General features: G+C 48.3%; 1 protein-coding gene across 4 annotated transcripts in view; it reads right to left on the bottom strand.

Moving 5' to 3' along the window:
- LOC138580073 (zinc finger protein 282-like) overlaps positions 1 to 24508 on the bottom strand; it is a 209992-nt gene that overhangs the window by 137815 nt on the left and 47669 nt on the right. For all 4 annotated transcript variants that reach the window (XR_011304169.1, XM_069650325.1, XM_069650326.1 and 1 more), the window contains exon 2: positions 19060 to 19186. Coding sequence is in view for 3 of the 4 variants with exons in the window: in XM_069650325.1 (XP_069506426.1) it covers positions 19060 to 19186 (127 nt within the window). In the remaining variant the exon portion in view is untranslated. The remainder of the gene's footprint in view (positions 1 to 19059; positions 19187 to 24508) is intronic.

Here is a 24508-nt window from a genome sequence, read left to right as displayed (position 1 = left end):
GAAGAAATGCTTCTTTCTCCTGAGAGCGGAAATAAAGGATCCTACCGTTCCTCTCATTCGCCAACAAAACAATCACCATCATTTCTCTCATTATGTCCAGAGTAGATTACGCTAATAGCCTATACTTAGGTATGCCTGAATGACTTCTAAAAAAAAGCGGCAGCCAGATTGCTTCTCAAACTACCCCGAAGAGAACATCTGCGCTAAAAACACTACACTGACTACCAATAAAACAACAATGTGTATCGCGCACAGAGAAATACACAATCAAGGTGCCGAGTTCCTGAGAGACAAATTACGCCTACATCAACCAACATTAACGCTCAGATCAAGCAACGACATCCACCTGAAACCGCAACCCCTACAACAAAAGAAAACTCAGAGGATCCTTTCTCTCACCAGGCAAAGAAAACTAGGAACGGCCTACCAAAGAACATAGGCAACACAAGAAACCACCTACTATTTCCTGGCTCTTCACTTCGTAACTAGAAGACCGCCCACACGGACGGACGGACGGACGGACACACACACAAAACTATGATGAAGGCACAGATCCTGATTCCCACCAAGCAATCAACATAAAAAATAGAATCCAACGAAGACACCCCACGACATACTGATCAACATAACAGATGGCCATGATAGGAAGACACTAAAGACTGGATAAATAAGCAGCCCAAGACGGAAGGACTAGGACAATTCATCAATAGCACCCTGGCCCTGAACCACACCAAAGTTCGAACAGACCTATGTCACAATAGATAGCAAGGGAATAGGGAGCACCCAATCCTCAGCTCCTACACCAGAGGGAGAAAAATAAACATACCCCATCACATCATAGAACGCTCATTAGAACACAGCTGGGAGCATGCCATGCCTTCACACACAACAGTCAGACTGCCAATAAAAGTAAACAGCAATAACCCTACCCATAGGAAAACAACTTAAATTGTAAAAGATGCACTTGTTGAACCAGGATAGAGACCCCACAAACCCAACTTTCAAATATCTGCATACCTAACCGTCCCGAAAAATTAACAACCATTTCTCGCCCAGCAAACCGCACGCACTTCACCACACTGCAACACACACAACCAGCACCAATGCCACCAAAAGCCACCAACACCACACAAGGTCTGGACCGGTCCGATACTCACACCAAAGCTCAGTGCACTGTGTAAACCAAACTGAAGCCGCCAACAGCACACCACTTCTCCCACTCTCCTACTCTCCTACTCCCCCCCCCCCCCCACCTGACTAACCCTACCCGCTCTCCTTGTTTACAGATCCACCAGAGCACCTGGGGACCAGCTTTCTTGGTGACTGTGCGCTATATAAATACCATTAAAATTAACCATTCACTAAAGCCCTGTCCATTCTACAGACAACTTAGTGCTACAGAAATACCTACATGCTTTACTTCCAAGCACTGGGGAGGCCTTGACTGACAAACAGGTTCCTGCTTAACATTTGTGATTGGCACCCCCTCTTCATTGCTTCACTTACAAAAAAACTCAGCCTTGCGATCAATATCTGTGTCGTAGGTTCTACTAAAAAGATGATGTGGATGGACCTCAGCCATTTGGGAGTTAGCGCCAAATGTTGCCAAGGCAACCCAGACAGTTCCTTTTGCAAACAATGTGTGTGTCTTACTTGATCTTTGTATTCAGCAAACATCCATCAATCCATGCTTGCTCCCGTCTCCCCTTGCGTTTCACCTCTCCGGTTTGTCTTTTAAGCTGTCGCCACTGGGAAATACCAAATGCCGGGAGGTTGTTTGAACCATCCCCATTGATCTATGGTACCTGCAGCACTACCTCCCTTTGTGGCTCCCCGCCCTTTTGATTTCTAGACTTAGCCATGGGTTCTGAGCTATGCACAACACCACTTACACCGGCAGTAGAGACTAATGCCTTCATGTGTTCAATGTATGGGGCATTCACCTGTAAATATTTGAAAGAATGGAATTTTGACTCTGGGTCAAAAGGAGTTTGTGGCCACTTCAGGGGTCATTTCATGCGGATCACCTTGTTGTCTTGGGCAAGGCTTTAGAACAAAGAAAGTTTAAAGGTGTCTGATGGTCATTGGTCAGCTTAATTCGCCTGGTACAAAAGGTCTACAGACAAGACTGCGTGACAGCCAGACTCGATCACTTATTTATTTTTTTTTATTTGCATTTATAAAGCGCACAGAACTGCCCTGGGGCATCGTGGCGCTGTTACAGCAGACTTAGTCATGAACACAAGCATAGGAATGTGTTTACAGATGTAAACCGAGTTACCGAGTACATTTCACATTGGTAATAAACATTGAGCTTAGAGGTTATGCTATGCTGTGGTTACAATGCAAGCATGAGAGTGCATGTGGAAGACTTTAGCGGAATAGGAGGGTTTTGAGGTTTTTACGGAAGGTATGGTATGATTTTTCGTTCCTTAGTGAGGTAGGTAAGGAGTTCCAGTTTTTAGGTGCGAGGTGTTGGAAGCTGGTTCCTCCCGCCCTGGATCTTTGAAACGTGGGGACATCAATCATGTTGGTGCGGTGAGCTCTGGTGGGTCTGATGGAGGCTTTCGGTGTGATTCTTTCTGCGAGATAGGGTGGGGCATCCAGGGATAGGCATCTATGTGTGATGGTCATGGCTTTGAAAAGTATGCGTTCCTTCACGGGTAGCCAGTGGGCATCTTTCCTTGCTTGCGAGATGTGTTCTCTTTTTGGAATGGACAGTGCTGCCCGGAGCGCATTGTTTTGCGTGATTTGGAGTTTTTTTAGGTTGTGGGCGGAGGTGCCTAGGAACAGGGCATTACAGTAGTCTAGTTTTGTACCTATAGTGGCTCTGGCGATGGACAGGCAGTTTTTGGCGGAGAGAAAAGGCTTGACAGCATTTATCATCTTGGTGGTAAGTGCCGAGGAAGAGGCTATGGCGTTGACCTGGCGAGACATAGATAGTGAGGCATCTAGGTGAACGCCTAAGGTTTTAACAGTCTTGGAGACTGAGATGGTGGAGTTGTCGATGTTGAAGGATTTGTATTGGGGGGGGGAGTTTGTTGAGAATTTCATTGGTCCCTACTATGAGGATTTCGGTTTTGTCCCCGTTTAGGCAGAGGCCGTTGGCCGCCATCCAGGTTTGGATGGCTGTGTAGATTTTGGTTAATGCTGTCGCATCTTCTTCGTAGGTCCCAGTTAGAGGGAGTAGTACCTGCGTATCGTCTGCGTAGTTGGTATACGCTATGTTACGACAGTCGAGGTCATTGAAGAGAGGAAGGGTGAATATATTGTAGAGAGTGGGGGCGGTGCAGGAGCCTTGTGGGACGCCGCAGTGGATGGTGGTAGGGGTTGCCGAGGCAGTGTCTGAGAAGACTTTCATGAGTCTGCCATTTAGGAATGAGGCCACCCATGCAATGGCTTCCGGGGAGAAGTGTGCTTCATTTTTTAGGTGCATGCCTAGGATATCGTGGTTGACAAGGTCAAAGGCGGCAGATAGATCCAGTAGGAGAAGGAGTGCCGGTTTGCCTTTATCCATAGTGTCAGCAAGCTGTATTTTCAGATCAAGTAGGGCTGACTCAGTTCCGTGACCTGGTCGGAAGCCTGACTGTCTTTTTCCTAGGATATGGTTGGTTTCGAGATAATCCTGGATTTGTGTGTAGGCCATTTTATCCAGTATCTTGAGCAGGAAAGGCACAGTGGTGATGGGCCTGTAGTTGGTAGCTACTTCAGGGTCGAGGGTGGTTTTTTTTAGAAGCGGGCGCACCCAAGCTTCTTTTAGACTGTCAGGGACAGTGTTGGTTTTGAAAGAGGCATTAATGAATGATTTAAGGAAAGGGGCGAGTGTTTCAGTGCAGTCTTTGATCAGGCTGGCGGGGCAGGGGTCTCCTTTACAATTGGATGGTTTGATCTTGTTCATTATCTCAATAACTTCGTGTTCTGTGACTTCCCTGAATTTGAACGGGGTAGTGGGGGCTTTGGTGGATGTGGTTCCCGAACTAGGGGTGGGCATGTGGCTCGTGGTGGTGGGAGATTTGAGGTGCAGTGATAGGTTTTTGTGGTGCTCCTTAATTTTTGTTTGTAGGAGTTCAATTTTATTTAACAAGGCAGATTGTATGGAGTTGCACCAGATTTGGTCTTTAACAATGTCTTGTGATTTGGTGGCCGGTGTGGTGAGTTCGTTGAAAATGGCGAAGAGTTCTTTGGATTCGGAGCTTGCATTAGCAATTCTATCATTATAAGAGACTGATTTAGCTGTGATTATGGCTTTTTTGTATTGGGCAGTGATTTTTTTGTAGGAGGATAGGGTGGCTGGGGAAGGCGATTTCTGCCAGGAGTTTAGAGCTTTTCTTTTCTGTGAGCGGAGTTCTTTGAGTTCAGTGGAGAACCAGGTATTTGAGTGTTTGATAGTTTTGGCTTTTTTGGTCTGCAAGGGGGCAATGGCGTCAATGGCGGTGCTTATGGTGCTCTTGTAGATATCTGCTAATTCTGACGGGTCAGATGACTTGAGGTCTGTGGAGAGGATGTGAAGGTGGGGTGTAATTTTATCTTTAGTGAGATTTTTTACACATCTTGCCAGTGCTGGGGGGATGGGGTTAGGTTTGTTTGTGTTAGATACAGCGGGAATAAAGAAGTGAATGAGGTGGTGATCTGACCAAGGAGTCGGGGTGATGGAGCTAATGTCGACGTGACAGTTGTGGTCAGCTATCCAGTCCAGGATACGGCCTTTGTTGTGTGTGGGTGAGGTTATTTTTTGGTCGAAGCCTAGTTCTTTTAAGGCTAGTGCAAGAGATTTAGCAGGCTTGTCCTTTTTATCGTTATACCCCAGGTTAAGGTCACCTAGAAGGATGCTTTTGGAGGTGAGTTTTAGGTTTTCTGTTAGGCGGTGTACAAGGTTCTCATGGAACTCAGTTAGGGGGCCGGGCGGGCGGTAGACTAGGTTGAAGGTGATGGTGGAGTTAGGGGAGAGGGCAATTTTTATAGCTAGAGAGTCTATGTTGTCACCTAGATTGGAGGTGATTTGTCTGGCCTCGAGGTGGTCTTTCAGGATGAATGCTACCCCACCACCTACTGAGGAGAGGCGGTCTTGCCGGATAATGGCGTACCCCTGTGGGATAGTAAGGTTGAGGGCTGGCCCTGCAGCGCTGTGCAGCCATGTCTCGGTGATGGCTAAGATGTCGAGGTCCAAGCTAATTAGGAGTTCGTGAATTTCAATGGCATGGGCAGGGATGGATCTGGCGTTTATGAGGGCACACTGTAGGTTGTGTGTGTGTTGGGCCGAGGTAGGGGTGGTGTTGAGTGGTGTCGCCGGGATGGGGTGCGGCATGGTGGGTTTAGGTAAGGGTGTTTTGACTGTAAGGGATGGCGTGTTAGGCGTGTTAAGAGTGGTGGGAGGTGCTTGGTGGGTGAGTCTAGGGTATCTAGAACGGAGACCTAGGAGTTGGTTCCTGGTGTGGATGGGTCTGGTGTAGGAAGTTATGCTGGGTGGAGGATGACGTGCTGTGGGGATGCTTTCAGTGAAGAATGATGGTAGGAAGTAGGTGGGAGGAATGTTGGAGAGGAATGCCAGTGGGGCAGCTGGTGAGCTGGTGGATTGTTGAGGCATGGCGAGGGTATCGTTCAACATGGCACAACTAGAAACAGAATGCAATGTGGGCAGCAAAATCAGGGCACAGTATGCGACCATAAGGCACAACACAATAGTGTGGTCTAGATACGACCATAAGGCACAACACAATAGTGTGGTCTAGATATGACCATAAGGCACAACACAGTAGTGTGGTCACTATGCGACCATAAGGCACAACACAGTAGTGTGGTCTAGATACGACCATAAGGCACAACACAATAGTGTGGTCTAGATATGACCATAAGGCACAACACAGTAGTGTGGTCACTATGCGACCATAAGGCACAACACAGTAGTGTGGTCTAGATATGACCATAAGGCACAACACAGTAGTGTGGTCACTATGCGACCATAAGGCACAACACAGTAGTGTGGTCTAGATACGACCATAAGGCACAACACAATAGTGTGGTCTAGATATGACCATAAGGCACAACACAGTAGTGTGGTCACTATGCGACCATAAGGCACAACACAGTAGTGTGGTCTAGATACGACCATAAGGCACAACACAATAGTGTGGTCTAGATACGACCATAAGGCACAACACAGTAGTGTGGTCACTATGCGACCATAAGGCACAACACAGTAGTGTGGTCACTATGCGACCATAAGGCACAACACAGTAGTGTGGTCACTATGCGACCATAAGGCACAACACAGTAGTGTGGTCTAGATACGACCATAAGGCACAACACAATAGTGTGGTCTAGATACGACCATAAGGCACAACACAGTAGTGTGGTCACTATGCGACCATAAGGCACAACACAGTAGTGTGGTCACTATGCGACCATAAGGCACAACACAGTAGTGTGGTCTAGATACGACCATAAGGCACAACACAGTAGTGTGGTCTAGATACGACCATAAGGCACAACACAGTAGTGTGGTCACTATGCGACCATAAGGCACAACACAGTAGTGTGGTCTAGATACGACCATAAGGCACAACACAGTAGTGTGGTCTAGATACGACCATAACTTAAGAACTCAGGCTAGTTTAGAGAAAGAATTAGAGCAATACAAGCATCCCTCCAAGGCCAGCCAAACAGTAAACGCACTCGCAAAACAGGCCTCTACCCCAAGCGTTTCTGAACCAGAATCTAATGGTGTTGGCAGAAACACCTACAGCACCACCTGTAGAACTTTCAGATTAACTAGCACTATACTTGTCTCACCCGAAGGCCTGCACACCTCATTTTCTGCCCCACCACCACCCGCCAACTGTCACATCCCCCCCCCCCCCACCAATCTCTGCTGTATCTCACACCCCTGCCTGCATCCTCAACCTCTCTCTGCACTCCCCTGCTTCACTTCCACTTCCAGCGGCCTCTTCCTACACACCACCCTGGACTCGTTGCCAGCCAAGATCGGTACCCACCTCCATTAACAGCGACCCCATGCCTACCTCCTCCACCCCAGTACTACTCAATCTGCCAGAAATACAAAGATGGCTTACAAGCACTGTCCCTTCTTCCAACTCCAGGCCAGGACAATTTACCAGGCAAGATATTCAATTGTCACATCCATCCACGTCTGAGACACCCTCGCTACACACTCTGGAAGCCTCAACATCCTCCGCTGCAGCCACCACTCTTCGCCTGCGCACACCTTCCCTCAGGCAAATACTGGAGGCGGAACCTAAGAGAATTCGCACTCCCTGCAGCGCCACTGACATATGGCACAACGATTCCTCACGTTGCCCGATACCCCCACTGCTTTCATGGAACATGTGAACACAGCGATTGCTTGTTATGATTCCACTGTTGGGGACACAACTACAGGCTGTGCTCAAAGATGCTCCGTACAAACAAATGGACTAACTGCAATGGCCTGAACACTGGCAGAAGGAGAGGCTATTACTACTAATATTACCACACTTACTGCCCTCAAAGACCTGTCAAAGCTGACTGGTCTAAGATCACCACCTGCAAACAAAACCAGTCGGAAATCTCCCTCCGACTACATGTCTAGATTAACCGACTTTCACTAAATACTCCGTATTGCGAATGCTGGGGAACAAGCTAAACCCGTATTAGTTTCTCATTTTGTGAATGGTCCCCTTCCTGAAATTTCAAACAATGTTCAGATTGGGTAGCAGGCTGAATCTATTGAAAAAGCAAAAAGAACTAGTTACTCTTACCTTGTAACGTTCTTTCGATGGGATGTTCCTCCGACGTATTCCTTATCTTAGATAGAAATCCTTCAGCTTTGCTGGCCTCGGAAAATTTTTTCGCCAGAGGGCGCTGCGCGTCGATGATCGCCGAGTCGATGACCCTCGACGGCCTCCGTGCCGACGTCGACGTCATCCTGCCTATAAAGGCCGCGCGCAGCGTCCGTTGCTCAGTTCCGTTTTGTAGTCCCCAGTAATGTTTTTGGATTAGACTAATCACCTTGAAGGAGCATAGGCTGCAAACCCACAGGAAGTCATACTGCGGGGATGGATGGGAGGGTCGATAAGGAATACGTCGGAGGAACATCCCATCGAAAGAACGTTACAAGGTAAGAGTAACTAGTTCTTCGAAGGGATTGTGTCCTCCGACGTATTCCTTATCTTAGATAGACTCCCATAGCAGTGGTATTGTGACTGGAGGCGGGAGTAATAAAAGTTATGTTACCCTTCCAGAATGGACAGAGTGTAACACAGCCTTGCCGAATCTAGTTTCTTGACTAGAGGAGGAATCCAGGCTATAGAATTTGGTAAATGTATGTGCGGACGACCATGTGGCAGCCGCACATATATCTCGAATTGGCACCCCTCTTTGAAGGGCTGAGGATGTTGCGATACCCCTGGTAGAATGAGCCCTTAGATTTTGAGGAGGCTCCTTTCCTGCCAATTTGTAGCACTCCAGAATGGCTAAAATAATCCATCTGGAGATGGTTTGTTTTGTTATTGGAAGGCCCAACTTATGTCCTGCATAACCTACAAAGAGTTGGTCTGCTTGTCTGATCTTAGCCAATCTGCTGATATAGAAGCTCAAGGCTCGCTTAGGGTCCAGCCTGTGCAGTCTCTCTTCCTCCTTCCCCGGATGAGGAGGAGGGTAGAAAGAAGGTAATATAATCTTCTGAGTGATGTGAAACTCCGAGACTACCTTCGGGAGGAAGTTAGGCTTCACCTGAAGAACAACTTTGTCCTTGTAAAAGATTGTATGTGGAGGTTTACACGATAAGGCTTGCAACTCGCTAACCCTTCTAGCAGATGTCAATGCTATTAGCAAAACAGTTTTGAGGGTGAGAAGCTTCAATGAACAAGAGTGTAGTGGTTCAAAAGGGGCACCCTTTAGGAAGTTTAAAATTAGGTTTAAATCCCATAAGGGAACTTGAAAAGGTTTCGGGGGATAAACATTAGTTAATCCTTTTAGGTATTGTATTACCAATGGAATTTTGAAGTATGAAGGCTCCTCTGCAGTGCGCTTAAAGATTGATAGCGCTGCGAGATAGCCCTTAATTGTGCCAACCTGTAGGCCTGAATTAGCCAGGTAAAGTAAGAATGACAACACCATAGGTGTACCACAAGAAAAGGGTTCAATATTCTTTTCTCTGCACCAGCTGCAAAATTTGTTCCAACGGCAGCGGTATAGAGTTTTAGTTGCCGGCCTTCTGGCCGAAAGCAACACCTCCATAACATCATCCGGAAGGTCCCAATCCTTGTACCTCAACCTTTCAGACACCAAGCGTGAAGGTTGAGGGTCTTGATGGCTGGATGGAGAACCTGACCTTCCTTCTGCGAGAGAAGATCCTCTCTGTATGGCAGTCGAATTGGAGGGCAGATGGACATGTCTAGAAGGTCCGGGTACCACGTTCTCCTGGCCCAATCCGGGGCAATTAGGATCATGGTCTTCCGAAACCTTCTCAACCTCCTGATCATTTGAGGAATGACAGGGACCGGAGGGAACGCGTACAGAAGTGGGAACTCCCAGTCCACTACGAACGCATCTCCTAGAGCTCCTCTCGGGGGAAATTCCCTTGAGCAAAATCTGTCGCACTTCCTGTTGATACTGGTGGCGAACAGATCCACTTGAGGGGTTCCCCAAAGGGCGAAGATCTCTTGAAGGACTTCCTGAGCTATCTCCCACTCGTGAGAGACTGTGCTCTGCCTGCTCAGAGCGTCCGCTGTCAAGTTCTTCTCTCCGGCTAGGTGAATTGCCGATAGAGAGATTCCTTCCTGAATTGCCCAAAACCAGAGCTGCATCGCCTCTCTGCACAGTGGTAGTGAGCCTACGCCTCCTCTTTTGTTGAGGTAGTGCATGGCCACTGTATTGTCCGTCATTATTAGGACGTTTCTTCCCCGTACAGACGGCAGAAAAGCCTTCAGCGCTAGTCTGATGGCTCTCAGCTCCAACAGGTTGATATGTAGTCTGGACTCCGATGGAGACCAACGACCGCTGATGGTCAAGTCGTTGGCGTGAGCTCCCCACCCCGTGAGTGAGGCATCCGTGACTACTGTTATCTCCGGCCATGGTTGCCAAAACATTTCTCCTTTCAGGATGTTCTCCCGACAGGCCCACCACTGAAGGTCTCGGGCTACTTTGACCGGGATCCGAAGGAGATCTGTCATCCTTCCTGAGAACTGTGACCACTGAGTTCTCAGTGCCCACTGGAGGGATCTCATTCTCAGGCGAGCCTCCGGCACGAGGAATATGCAGGATGCCATGAGGCCTAGCAACCTCAGAAAGTCGTAGGCTGGGAGATATTGGGCATTCTGAAATCTGATGACCATCTGCAGAATATCTCGAGCCCTCACCTCTGGTGGCAAGGCTTTTCCCAGGGAAGTGTCCAGGACTGCTCCAATGAATTGGAGTCTCTGTGATGGTATCATCTGTGACTTCTTTAAATTGAGGGAGAAGCCCAGCTTGTGAAGGAAGTGGCAAACATAATCTAGTTGTCTCTGAGCCTGTTCCGAAGATACAGCTCTGATCAACCAATCGTCTAGGTAAGGGTAGACATGAATCCCTTCCCTCCTTAGACTTGCAGCCACAACCGACATTAGCTTGGTAAAGACCCTCGGGGCGGAGGTTAGCCCAAATGGCAGAACTCGAAATTGATAATGAGAGCTGCCAATTGCGAACCTCAGGTATCTCCTGTGCCTGGGATGGATCGGCACATGGAAATAAGCGTCCTGGAGGTCTAGAGATACCAACCAGTCCTGAAGCTGGAGGGCCTGAAGGATCTGAGAGAGAGTCACCATCTTGAACTTGTCCTTTCGGAGGAATTTGTTCAATTCCCGTAAGTCTAAGATGGGTCTCAGTCCTCCGTCCTTCTTCGGTATTATGAAGTAGGGGGAGTACCAACCCTTGTTCCTTTCCGCTACAGGTACCAGTTCTATGGCACCTTTCTCTAGCAGGTCTAAAACCTCCTGCAAGAGGAGCGGATCTGGAAGCTTCAAAGGGTTGTTCCCCGGTGGATGACTCTGAGGGATATGTAGGAAGGGCAGGCAGTAACCTTGGGCTACTGTCTCCAGAGCCCAAGCATCTGACGTAATAGCCTGCCATTCCGTCAGATGGTGAGTTAACCTGCCCCCTACTGGTGTTCTGTGAGGGGAGACCTCAGAGTGGTTTTGAAGCGGCTGATGCAGTTGCCGAAGGTAAAGTGGCTCCTGCTCCTGCGGGTGCGGCTTTCTTTCCCCTACCCCGTCCACCACGGGTAAATCTTCCTTGGCCTCTTTGAGCCGGTCGTCCCCTGCCCCTTCCATATGAGGAATAGTAACGAAAGGACCGTCCTCTCCACGATGATCCCGAAGGACGAAAGGTATTCTGACGGATAGCAGCTCCCAATGACTTGGCTGCTGCCTTGGACGTTTGCAGTTTCTCCAAACTGTCATCCGCCTTCTTTCCAAAGAGGGTAGAACCGTCAAAGGGCATATTCAAAAGCCTGGTCTGCACGTCAGAGGCAAAACCAGACTTCCTCAACCACGCATGCCTGCGGATTGTGGTACTTGCCGCCATGGCCCTGCTGATACTGTCAGCAGAATCTAGGCCAGTTTGTAGGGTCTCGCACATCGCATCTTTACCATCCCTGATGATGTTTAAAAATGCGTCCCTTTCCTCTCCTTCTTGGAGGCAGTCAGCCGCTGATGAAGCGCACTCCCAAAGGGTGTGGCTGAACCTAGCGAGCGTACAGGTCGCGTTAATAGACTTTAACGCCATGCTACAGGCAGAAAAAACCTTCTTAGCCATGGCATCATATTTTTTGTCATCCCTATCCTGCGGAGCAGTGGGGTATGCAGATGTGCTGCCTGATGAGGTTGCAGCCTGTACAACCAAGCTCTCAGGAGTAGGGTGTTTTGACAAATATTCAGGGTCAGAACTAGCCACCCTGTATTTTGTTGACAGTTTTTTATTTACTGCCGGGATAATTTCTGGCGTTTCCCAGTTTGTCAAAATCCTTCTCTGTAGAGCAGAGTGAAATGGAACCACAGGATCCTCCTGTGGGCCCTTGTCCAGTATGTCAGTGAGGTCATCCTGCTGAAAGGCAGGAGAAGGTGCAGACCAACCCATAAATTCTATGATTCTAGACATCAGAGCTCTATATGGAGTCTCCGCATGTTCTCCTGGGTCTGGTTTGATAAATTCTGCTTCAGGAGAAGTGTCCAAGCCACTAGCTTCCTGAAGTGCATCCTGAAGATTTTTTAATCTTCCTTCCTCAGAGGCGAAAGTCTCTGGCTCTGGTGATGTGGTCCTCTGTAAATCAATATCTTGGTCTGAATCCTCCCTTTCCTCAAAAATCGAGGTTAAAGGGGGATACATTGGTTTTTGGAATGGTATAAACCCCATTTCCAATGCAGAAGGAGCCATCATCACAGGCCTTGAAAACGTCGATGTCGTCGACACCGACGTGAAAGTACTCGAAGGCGCCGTGAAAAGCGTCGAGAAATGTGTACTAGGCCTCGAAGAACTCGAAAGGATCGGAGTCTTGCTCGAGAACGACGTCGACGTTCTCGGCGTCGAGTCGGAGGTCTTTTGTCTAACCGTTGGCTGTGGAGTAGCCGTGGTTCTTTCCTTCACCGGCGTCGATATCGGCGTCGACGTCGGCGTCGACTCGATCGACTGATGCGCCGATGAATCCTTCGACAACGGCGTCGATGGCGCCGACCTCTGTTTCGAAGGAGTTTTCGACGATGGCGTCGATGATGCTTTATCTCCCGATGGCTCGAGGCGCTTTCGGGTTGACTTTTCCGCCGGGTACTGCGACTCGCGGCGTTTAGATTTTTTGGGTTTTTTACCCGGGGTATCACCCTCAGCTGTCTTCGAGGGGGACGAGGCCGCTTTCTCGAAGACGCTTAGCATCTTTTTCCTGAATTCCTCCCACTCAGCTTGCGAGCTGCGTTTTGTGGGGCAATGAACTCTCTCAGGAGAACTCGACGAAGATGACGAAGGGGATCTCCTACGTCTCTTCTTCGAGTGTCTCGATGTCGACGAGTGGTGGGAGCCACTTCGTGATCTAGATCGAGAGTGTTTTTTATGGTGAGGAGACGAACGTCTCGACTCTACCGAAGAAGCTTTCGAGGAAGTTAAAGTTGACCTACCTCTCTCGAGCTTCCCCCTACGCTCCTTCAAGGCTTTCGCCGTCATGGAAAGGCATTCCTCACACTCCGAACTCTGGTGCGTGATTCCCAGACACCACAAACAGACCCTGTGAGGGTCCGTCAACGACATTTTCTTCCCGCAGTCTCGGCACTTTTTGAAACCGGACCGAGGGGTCGTCGGTTCGGAGGAGGATGCCATCGATTATCGAGGTAAATAGTAGTTATTATATACGTTATCTTGACGAGAACTGAGCAACGGTGTTCCGAGGCACAACGAAGCGCGGAAAAACGGAACTGAGCAACGGACGCTGCGCGCGGCCTTTATAGGCAGGATGACGTCGACGTCGGCACGGAGGCCGTCGAGGGTCATCGACTCGGCGATCATCGACGCGCAGCGCCCTCTGGCGAAAAAATTTTCCGAGGCCAGCAAAGCTGAAGGATTTCTATCTAAGATAAGGAATACGTCGGAGGACACAATCCCTTCGAAGTAGTGCTTACTAAAAAGCCAGGAGCAAGATGGGGTTAATAGATTTGCTTTGCAAATACAGCATGCTCAACAAGAGACTGCCTCTAGGGGCGGGGGATGCCCGGGCCACAAAAGACTTGTGCACACCCATTTTTGCAAGCCCAGCAACCACTGCCAGGGCAACCTTTCTGCAGAGATTGTAAGCACACAGGCCATCTAATCCAGCAATGTCCTACCACACCTTCCAGGCCACGGCAATATGGTCCCCCTACTCAACGCAATGATTTAATTCCTCCTAACAGTTCTAATTGCTACCCTAGAGTCCCACCACCACCTCCTAACAGGGGCTACCAGGACATTCAGATCTTCTATGGGCCACAATAACATTACCAGAGGGACCCTGCCATGCTGTGTGCTGCTTTGCTACCACTCGACCCGTCCCATCTCAAATGTGACATACAAAGGAGGAGAGTGAACCGTTTGATTGACACTGGTGCCAGTTCAAATGTGGATGTTGAAAAAGGAAATTGTCAATGCTGTTGGCATATCTGGCCCCACTATCCCACACCCGGTATCAAACGCTTCATCTGTTTCCATTGGTTCCATCACTGAAAACTGCACCTTTCGATTAAGCCCTCACCTGCAAATCTGTTAGGTAGTGATCTGCTATGCAGGATTACACCAGGACTCTCAGTATCTCTTTGAATTCACTTACAAGGGACATCAGCTCACCTACAGGTCCCTTCCAATGGGCTTTGACTCCCCATCTCTCTTCCCAGATTCTGCAGGAAGACCTTCAGGATGTCACTTCCCCTGGGGGCTCCACTATGATACAATACATGGATGACCTACTGTCTGCATTACCAGGCGCCGCCTTGCCCCCCCCCCCCCTCTCGAGTGTCCTGCATCTTACAAGGCCCATGCCCGCCATCAAAAAGGCAGCTGCACTCCTTTTTAGCAATGGTCACCCCTGCTTCCCCAGATTATGCCTGCACGGTTACACCTATGCAGAATATGCTACATGACTCTAGGCCAGACAAGCTCAGATGCCCTCTCCATTGCTCCTGCCCTTACCCTTCCTGGCTACTCTAAATCATTCACCCGGTTCTGTGATGAGAAAGAGGGGCATGTACTCACACAGAAGCATGGGGACCTACAACACCTTCTAGCCTACTTTAGCTCACAGTTGCACCCCGCAGCCTCTGCCTTTCCCAGCTGCCGCTGCCCCTCTTACAAAATCTGACAATATTGCCTTAGCACACCACATAAAACTAGCAGTACCCCAGTCTGTATTAGCAATCGTTGTCAGGGGTAAAACACAATGCTGCTTGTCTCACCAAACATGGAAACTGCTCCTCTCTGCCACCGACATCATTCATCATATGTGCCCCACGCAACCCTGCCTGCACCAGATGACAGACCCGCACAACTGCCTTGCAGCAGTTGATGGATCACCACAAGATCAGACCTCAAGGAAATACCCCTCCCAATGGAGACCTCATTCTCTTGGTTGAGGTCTTAGAAATTCAACATGGAGTATACAGGCCTGTTTTGCCGTTTGCGGACACTACCACCACCCGAGTGGTCCCCTGGCCCAACTATAAGGCAATAGGGTTCGGAGGGATGGGTTAGTAGGGCCTAGTGGGAGAAGGTAGAGCAAGATTAGCATGGACCTGTTGACAGCTTCAGTTCGGTTCACACTGTTGAGCATGGGTGTGATTTACGGATCACTAGGCTTCCATGTTCTGGACTATGTGTGTTATGTTGTTGTGGTGTAGAGAAGTGCAAGCGGATTGCTGTGCAAAGATGTGTTTATTTAGCATGTGAGGTGTATGCAGAAGTAGGAGGTTTTAGTGGTTGGATTAGTGGGGGGGTTTTCTTACTAATTTCTCCGGACCTCCGTGTTGGGCGTCTCAGCCTGTGCTATGCATTGGGGCTTTTTGTGGTATGTCATTCTCCGGCCATTCTCTGTGCATAGTGGAGGCTTGACTAACTGTCTAGCGCTCCGTGGGCAGAAAAGTGGTGAAAGCCTCCCACCAATGTTTGGGTTTAGATGGGTATGGTTTGGTTGTCAAGGGTGTGCCTGCCATTGCATCCTCAAGCTCCTAGGGCGTGGTTCCCACCCAAGGCCTTCTGGGTGGCAGTTATTGGTTAATGCTCCCTTGTCTGCAGTTATGGTGCCTGTCCCTTTAGTGATCCCTAACATGGGGTTATGTAGGGCGTTGGCATTTCCTGGGCTCACTCCCACCCTGGGGTTTTCCTTCCATGCACGCTTGTTTATGGCGTGTTATATTTCCAGTGGTGTATGTTTCTTCTAGTTGTTCCTGTCTTCTGCGGTGAAGAGCTGGGTTTAAGTAATTTTCTTAATTTTAGGTGATCCTTTGTATTGTGTATTTCTTTTGGAACGGTGTTCCATGTTTTTGCTGCCAGGTGGGACCTGGCCCCCAGCTTTTATTTTCTTTTGTATGGTTTTGGGTCAAGGCAGATGTCCCCGAGTGATCGGAGTGTTCTTGTCAGTAGGTGAATGGTCATTTTCTTTTGTAGGAATTCTGCTCCTTGGCCATGGATTGCTCTGTACGCTATGCACATTTTTTTTTAATTTTTTTTTACTTGTTTACTTGATTGTTTGATTGGCAGCCACATTTAGCATTCTTAGCGCCGGGGTGATGTGGTCCCTTGGTGGTAGTCTGACCACTGCATTTTGGATACGTTGCAGTTTCTTCAGCAGGCATTCCGAGGTATAGGCTATTGGCATAGTCTTTTCTGGACATGAGGACGATGATGGTGAGTGTTTTATGAGTGATGGTAGGATCTTTTTTATTGGATGTACGAGGAAGAAGCATTTCTTGATTATTGCGTTTACTTGTGGTTCTAGTGTTAGTTCATTGTCCATTAAGACTCGAAGGTTTTTGACCGACGGTGTGGGTACTGTTCCTAGTTCTGTGGGCCATGGGATGTAATAGTTAATTTTCCTGGGTTTTGGGTACGACCAGGATTTCTGTCTTGACTGGGTTGAGTTTGAGGATGTTTGTGTTCATCCATTTATAGAGTTCACTAACACAGTCTTCCAGTGTAGTATTCTCATCTTGCGAGTCTTTGATTTTGTAGATGTGTTGTCTGCGTAGTTTTAGCTCATGAGGCGCCGTTTTTTGATGAGCTTGTTTAATGGAGTCAGGTAGACATTGAAGAGCAGTGGGGATAGGGACGATCCTTGTGGTACTCCACAGTTGGTGCCTCGTGGAGTGGTTTTATCAAGACGGTTTCCGTTCTACCATTTCTAATTGCTAGAATACAGAGCAGCACTAAACCAGTTATTCCCATTTATTCTAGTCTCTTGTTAAGGGTGTTTAACCTGCTGACTGTGTCCAATGCTGCAGAGAGGTCCAGTAGTATCAGCGCAGAGTTTGTGTTAAAGTCTGCGTTTGTCTTTAGGTCATCCCAGATACAGAGGAGTGCCATCTCTGGCAGTGTTGCATCCCGGTGGGTTCCACATTTAGTTTATGATGTTTAACAGTTCTTTCTGGGTATTGGCGGATTTAGTGATTGAGTTGTCATAGTCTTAGTTGCATATTTATAACGCGCTTAAACACCCAGAGGTTTTTAAGTGCGGACCCGGGGATTGAACCTGTGTTGCTTCGTGACCCCCTTGCTTCCAAGGCGCGCACGTTGCCGCTGAGCTATCCTCCCAGGTTGATGGTTTTGTGAGTTCAAGTTGTACAATTAAGTTGCTACCTTTGATGATCTTCCAGTTATTGGGCTGCTTGGCTGCTTTAGTTGGTACCATGCTCACAAAATGGAATGAGGAGGTGGTCGCTCCAGAGTATTTGTATTGGAGGTAGAGGGACAATAAGGTTTTTGTTGGTGAAGATTGCGTCAAGTGTGTGTGTGCGTTACTCCTTTAACCATCTGACAGTTTCATTGTCTTGAGTTGCTCGATTAGCATTTGTGAGTTTGCGTTTTCTTCTTCAAACCAAATGTTGAAGTCCCAGAGGATTATCAGGTGTTCATGTTTGATGGCTCTGCATCCTAAGTCGGTGGTCTGTAAACCAGAATATTTGAGGTTTGTTTTGGGGTTCACTGTCAAATTAAGCACCAGGGATTCACAGATTGATATTTAGTGGTGCGTCTGCTTTTATTTTCAGATGCTCCTTGTATGCTATTGCAAGTCCTCCTCTTCTTTCTTTCCCATTTACCTGCAAACACTTCAAGTTGTCAGGTAGGCAACTGTGGAGCGTGATTTTATTAGTCTAACCATGTTTGCAATCAATAGTAGGTCAATACCGTCGTTGCATAGTAGGCCGTAGATCTCTGTGGCATGTTTGCTCATTGATGCGCCGATTAGGTTGCAGTGGATTTTTTGGCGTGGTATGGTTTTTAATATTGCCTTTGTTTCGTGGTCGTCGCGTTGGTCTGCTTCCATGTTGCTCTCATAGTGCGATGGTTGTACCGTGGGACCTGTGTCGAATAGTTCTGCTAGATTACTTATTGGGTTCCAGATTTCTTCTGGGTCCTCCTAGATTTTGTTGTAGTTGTCCCCGCATTTTTGTGATATATTGATTGAGTCGATGTTGGATGTTCTTATTCCTTCTGGGTGTTTGTTCTTTTTCTGCATGGTTGTGGTATGTAATTGGTGTGTCTAGCATCCTTGGTGGATTGGAGTTCTAGTGGGTGGTCAGTTGCGAGGTACAGTTTTAGGTATAGAGCCTTTTCTCTTATCCAGATGTTTGTTCCATTGCCCATCGTGTTTGTGGGGGCGTGTTCTGCAATAGTAGTTATGTTCAAAAGATGAGACGTGGTGTGATTCCATGCGGCATGCCTGATCAGAGCCCCTACCAGCAGACTTGCGCAAACTCCTCCTTCCATTGCTGTGAGGAGATGAAGGAGCACCTACTCAATGATAGTAACAAGGGCCCAATCATTCAGCTTGTGCAGCACAATCAACTGACAATCCAAGAACAGTCACAGGTGGTTTTCACATTCACTCAGAGGCTCTTAAGGTTTTATTGAGCAAACGCAGCTTAAGTTATTTCAGGTGCCATGACCCTTTCATGTGCATTCAGAGTCAAACGAGTTCACCTAGTTGAATGTGTGCTCCTTTGCTCAAGATCCTGCTTCCATTATATGTGTCCATATTATTCATCAAATGAAATGCAAACTTGACTGAATATTTTAAACGAACACCTGTCTGGTGCAGACAGGTGACAAGATTTGGAAATGTTCAGTACTAATGCAAAATATATGTAAAAGTCTGAGTGCACCGTGGAGCCATCGGTCTTTCACTTTGCATGCAAGACTTGTACACTGGCAGTGTGACACAGCAAGGTGAAAATCTCAAACACAACCAGGACATTTTCAAATGAGATCATCCTTAATTTAAGAAACTAAATCAAAACCGGCATCATGCATGGTACCTTACAAAGAATTTCATTCAAATTAAGTCAAAACACACATCTTTACCCAGGGAAGTCAAGACTTGTTCAATCTCCTTCATCACATTTCTGTAAAGCTCCTTCTGCCATTCGTGTAACAGCTTCCACTCCTCTTCAGAGAATCGAGCTGCGACATCCCGGAACGTAAGTGAGGCCTGAAAAAGCAAGTATTGCATCAGATGTTCAGCAAACCATTCAGCAAATATCCCTGTCCTGTGTACTAGTGAGCTTGGGGGGTCCTTGTGCTAGCAACAGATTCCCCACTGTCCCCCAGGCCCGGGGGAACCGGCACATTCTGCGATTGGGATGCACAGGCAACAGTGCCTGCGTTCAGAGCACATGCATGTGCTGCTCAACCCATCTTACTAGTTGGGTTCTTGTCTGTGGTGATCTGCTTAAAATTCCAGAACTATGTAGGGTGAAGCGCCCTACCGTTTTATAGCATTCTATGCATTGTTGAGATATGTTAAATAATTTTAACTATTTGCCCCAAAAAGCAGATTCAGTGCCCCTCAAACGTGAAAAATCATCCCTCTACAATCCAGAGCAAATCACTGGTGCCAGTGCATAAGCAGAGCAGATGGGGGTCATTGCAAGGACGAGGTAGGGTCACTTAAACGTGCATGATGTAACATGGGAGTTGGGGAGGGAGCTAGCCCAGGGTCTATCACCACTGCCGCACTCCATTGAGAAAGCTAAAAATGGGTGAGGAAGGCATGACTAAACAGTGACATAATGGAGACTACGTTTTAAAGGCTGCAGGACACACTGAGGTGTCTTAGATGGCGTCGTATACCACTACGAGTCCCAGCCAATCATGTTGGAGATCAAAAGAGGCTGGATACCGCAACCCAAGAAGCAGACCACAAGGCAGGCCCATAGGGGTAGAAAAGCCAGCCTACAAAGACATGCAAGAATCGCTGTCGCTCTGCCTTAGAAAATGGGCACTGGGAACACAATGTGGGCCAATGTAGAAGAGGTGCAGGGGAAGAACAAGTGCTGTACCCAACAGATAACACGAGTTCTGATGGCTATAACGTATCCTCTGCAGATTTCTTACCTTCGAAAAAACTAACTTACAGGCTGGGCCCAGAAAATGTATATCCCGCTTAAACAGGTGGCACCCCCACCCCACAGTGCTGAGAGATTGTTCTTGCAGCCTCTACCGGGAGCGATTGTATTCAGGCTTTAAGTAGCACCACCCACCCGAGCCCAAGCGCTCCTCCGATACATTGCAGAACAGGTGGACTAGAAGCATTCCCAAGTGACTGAGCGGAGAAGGGTGGGCAGATCAGGGGTCCGCAGGAGACATTTTACCCATAAGAACCTGCATTACCTTTATGGTAACTTGTTCTTCCTTGGACAATGTTGCATTAACAAATTCCTGGTCTTTGAAAGACTTGGATGTACCCAGACACTAAGAAAAACCCTCAACCAAAAGGTACTCTGCACGGCAGATCTTCCAAACAAGGCCAGCTCTTGGATAGGGACCCCTCTCAGACAAGATGGAGCTGCATGGCAGGTGGTAGAATGCTTCACAATCCCCTCTTGGAGCGTGTACAGAGTCTTGTGCACAGCTTCACAAGCAATTCTAATTCCTGTCAAAATCCAGCCGGTGATTGTCTGCTTGGCCACAGCTTCCCCTGTGCATGATGTCATATTGCCCTGACCTGGCAATGAAACACCCTGTTGGATGTTAATGGACATTTGTACCGCGCACTATCACCACTGGAGTGGTACCCTGGCGGCTCTGAAAGAGGAAGGGAGGGTAAGTTAGTGGGAGAAAGCAGGACATGTGCAAGAGAGCAGTGATGTGCTGTTGGTGGCCTCTGCCCGTTGGGTCAGTTGGCTGGGCCTGGGGCGTTTGTGGCCGGTAGTCGTGTACTGTTGTGGAAGTCTGCGTTTTTGTTTTGTTGTTGCAATTTAGTGAAGTTTGTGCGGTTTGTTGTGCTGTAGGTTTGTGTTTGTTCGGAGTTTGAGGTGTGTGCAGAGGGGGAAAGTGGATTGGTTAGTTGGCATCTCTATTCTGAATTGAGGCGCTGGGCTTGCGTAGCCTCTCCTGATGTGCCTCTGACCTGATCTGGGCCCATCTTGCATTCAAGGTCCCTTTCACATCTGTCCCCCACCTCCACCAGCCTTCCTCCCAAGCCCACCTGTCCTCCCTTCCTACTCCTGTGGCCAGTCCACCTGCCAATGTCCACCACTCAGCTAGTGTGCCGATTGTCAGGATCACAGTCTGTAACCTCTACCCTGCCTTAGAAGGATGAGGCACTGGAAAGAAACCCTGAAGTTGCATTAACTAGTTGATCTGGAATTTGACGATTACCTTTAGTCAAAAAAGCTGCCTCACTCAAAGCTTCAAACGGTCTTTCAAAAAACATTATGTAAATCAGCCAACAGAACATGTAACTCTCACCCGCCTGCAGGTTTCAGGGCAAGGCGACTGATGCTGCAACTGTGCATCTGCTTGAACGGTAAAGCCATCTGTTGTACAAAAACAAAGTTCAGCTCCGCCTGCACCTGGGCACATGGTGTTGGTGGCTAGAAGATCAGCCCCTTCAGAAATTGGACGATCGTGAATCTCGAAACAATAACCCCACAGGGCCTCCGGACAAAAATAGGGAGCAGTCAGGGACCCGCTTATGGTGGAGACTGAGAAACCTGAAGGTGCATCACCCGCTAGTCCCCGGAGAGATCTGTCATCCAGGTGGCCACGACACGGCCATCGCGATTGGATCCAGTTCCCGGGAGGTGGAGGTGGGTAAAATCAATTAAAACATTTTTAAAAAAAAAAAATAAAAAAAATCACCTAGGCGAGGGGTCTTTGAGGAGTGGAAGTGGGACACCCGAGGGTTGAGATGCAGTAACCCCTTCCTTGTAACACCTTTCCTACCCTGTAGGATATTTAGAAGCACTACCCTACCCTTTTTCCAATACAAACACTTGTGTACACAGTAAGAGACAACAGACTAACACCAGAGCAGTTTACCCGACATGTCCCAAAACATGCATCAGGCAGAGTCGATCATTTGACTACCAGGCACACCAGACGGCCCTTTACCTTCCCTACAGGAATAAAAGGCAGAGCTCGAAAGCACACTTCGAGCAAGGCCAAACGCACAAGGAGACAGCTACACCAAACTGGAAGTTCAAGCGGAGGAGAAAGGCGGCGAGACTTGGGACATTGAAGGGGAAACTGCTCTTGCCCTTTTCAACTCGGACCCGCGAAGCCTCCGACAGGGAAACCATAAGACCAGGAGTTACAGCTGGCGTGCAGAGCAGCAGATGTCAATGGTGCACAGGTGCCCTCCGCAGTGATATGCGGGGAGGCCGGCTGGGTACCGTGGTACTATCCTTGACTCCAGAGATCAGAAAAGCCAACGGGTTCAGCAGAGCCGGTGAGTCAGAGAAGCTGATAAACAGTGTGGAGTCCAAGGTTGCGAGTAGCAACATTTTGAACGCAAGAAGAAAGAACTTGTGTGCATGTTTGAACTTTTAAGAAAGCCCAAACACGGGCCAGCTGCAGAGTGGTCAGGCACCATAGGAGTGCTCATTCGAAGGTTCCATGCCCCTTTTTGTTGGATCTGCGAAGGCCAGAAGGCCCCAGGAAATGAGGATGTGAAGAATCAGAGTGGTCCTACAAGGGTTTCATCAAATCCCTTGTACAATCTAAAGTCTGACCCATTGCTGTGAGAAAGCTAGGGGAAGGAACCCCCACTTTCTGAAATGTTTGTGAACTGTAGAGAAAGGCAAGTGCAATCGTGACGGAGGGGTGCCGTAAGAAAGCTGGGAGAAGGAAAACCCTGCTTTCTGATGAAGTGAGCAACACATGAGCTGTGTTGAACCCAACGTGTGTGCTCAGAAGTGCCGCCTTGTGCAGTGCTGAAAACATGGGGGAAGGGAGACAGACATACCATCGGACTATCATTTTTTGAACACTTCTTTCTTTTCTGGTGAACATTATCCCACACTCTTTTTGTAACTTTATAGTAAGGATTGACAATCGACTTTTTGTATAAGCTCTTTTCATATGACAAGACGCCACTAGGACTGCCTTATTTGATGATCGTAGCCTGCTCTCATCTTAGATTTAGGTTTACACTAGGCGTTCATCTCACGCATTAGAAGGTTCAATAAACACTCTAACGTTGCCACCATGAGTTCCTTAGAAGACCTACAGGCTCCCCTTCAATAGTGGGAATGTAACATCCAGCACTATGGCCAAAGAGGCTGAAAAGGATACATGTTTCTGGTCATCGCCCACCGGTAAAAGTGCAACTAAACAACTACAGTTTCCTCATGTCAAGTCATACAGCCTCATTACAAGTTTTCTGGTCTAGATATAAGGTCCCGGTAATAACGCATACCAGCACCTTTCCGGACCAGCAAACTATAAGTCTGCCGGTAGATCAAGCGCCTCCCGTCAGTTAATTGGCTCAATCAACCACACCGGTACCAACAGTACCTGAGATTCGGGCAACCCCATACCATGCAGTCCTCTGCACTTCATCGAATGGGGAGTTACCAGCATCTCTGCCACCTCTAAAATCCTAGTAATACCAGGATGTCAGGCAGCAGAGACGGTCTGGTAGTTCCCCGGTATCCTGCCGGAATTACTAGCGGGATACTGGGGAACTTCTAATGAGCCCCATAGTCTTGAAATCAGGTGTTCAAAAGTGAGGCATGACCCTGGAGGCTGTACAGCTACATATGGAAAGCTCTGCCAGACTCTTGCAGGTCTGGAGATGCAAGTATCTTCCAGCACTCTCCATATCTCAGCTTGTGTTGACGGTGTACCACCTCCTATGGGGACCAGACCTTTCGCAAGATCGGCTGCAGCAAAAGGACCGAAGGGAACTGCGACATATCAATATTTGCCCCTTCTCCCCAAGAGGGAGCCACCCACGTTGAGGCTAGGGAGGTGAGCCCCCTCTGCTATACACTTCCTAGGGGTATGGGCAAGTGGGACCTCGTAGGCAGTGACTCCCCCTTAGGGGACAAGGATTCCCATTATTATGAGGAACTCCCTAGATTGCCCAACATATCCGCGTTCAGAGGACTGCTTGCCAAGAAGAATGTAATATATTTGGATGCAAGCAATGCTAAACTGAATCTATCAGAAAGAAGAAAAGATGATGAGACGAGATGAACATTAGACTAGAGGAAAGAGGAGGAGAGAGTATGGCACACAGGGGAAGCCCCCTGACGTTATTGTGCCTTGGAGGGGTGGAGTAGAGCCAGTGAGAAGGGCAACGGGAAAACCACCTACTGAGAAGAGAGCAGTATCCAGGAGATCACTGTGGTGGGTGAGATGCCCATTGAACAACGCCAAGACCATCACAGCTGGGAGCACGAGAAGCTCCCAGTCATCCACGTCCGTAGACCACTGCAACCCAAGGGGAAGCAAAGAACAAAACTCTGCTGAAGAGCCAGAAGGTGAGACTAGAGAACCGACAACAGAAGAATACCCGAGCATG

Source organism: Ambystoma mexicanum, chromosome 3p (genome assembly GCF_040938575.1).
Source record: "Ambystoma mexicanum isolate Mex_15411 chromosome 3p, UKY_AmexF1_1, whole genome shotgun sequence".
NCBI lineage: Eukaryota > Metazoa > Chordata > Amphibia > Caudata > Ambystomatidae > Ambystoma > Ambystoma mexicanum.
Note: the sequence above shows the minus strand (reverse complement) of the source record. Positions and strands in the feature narration are given on the sequence as shown.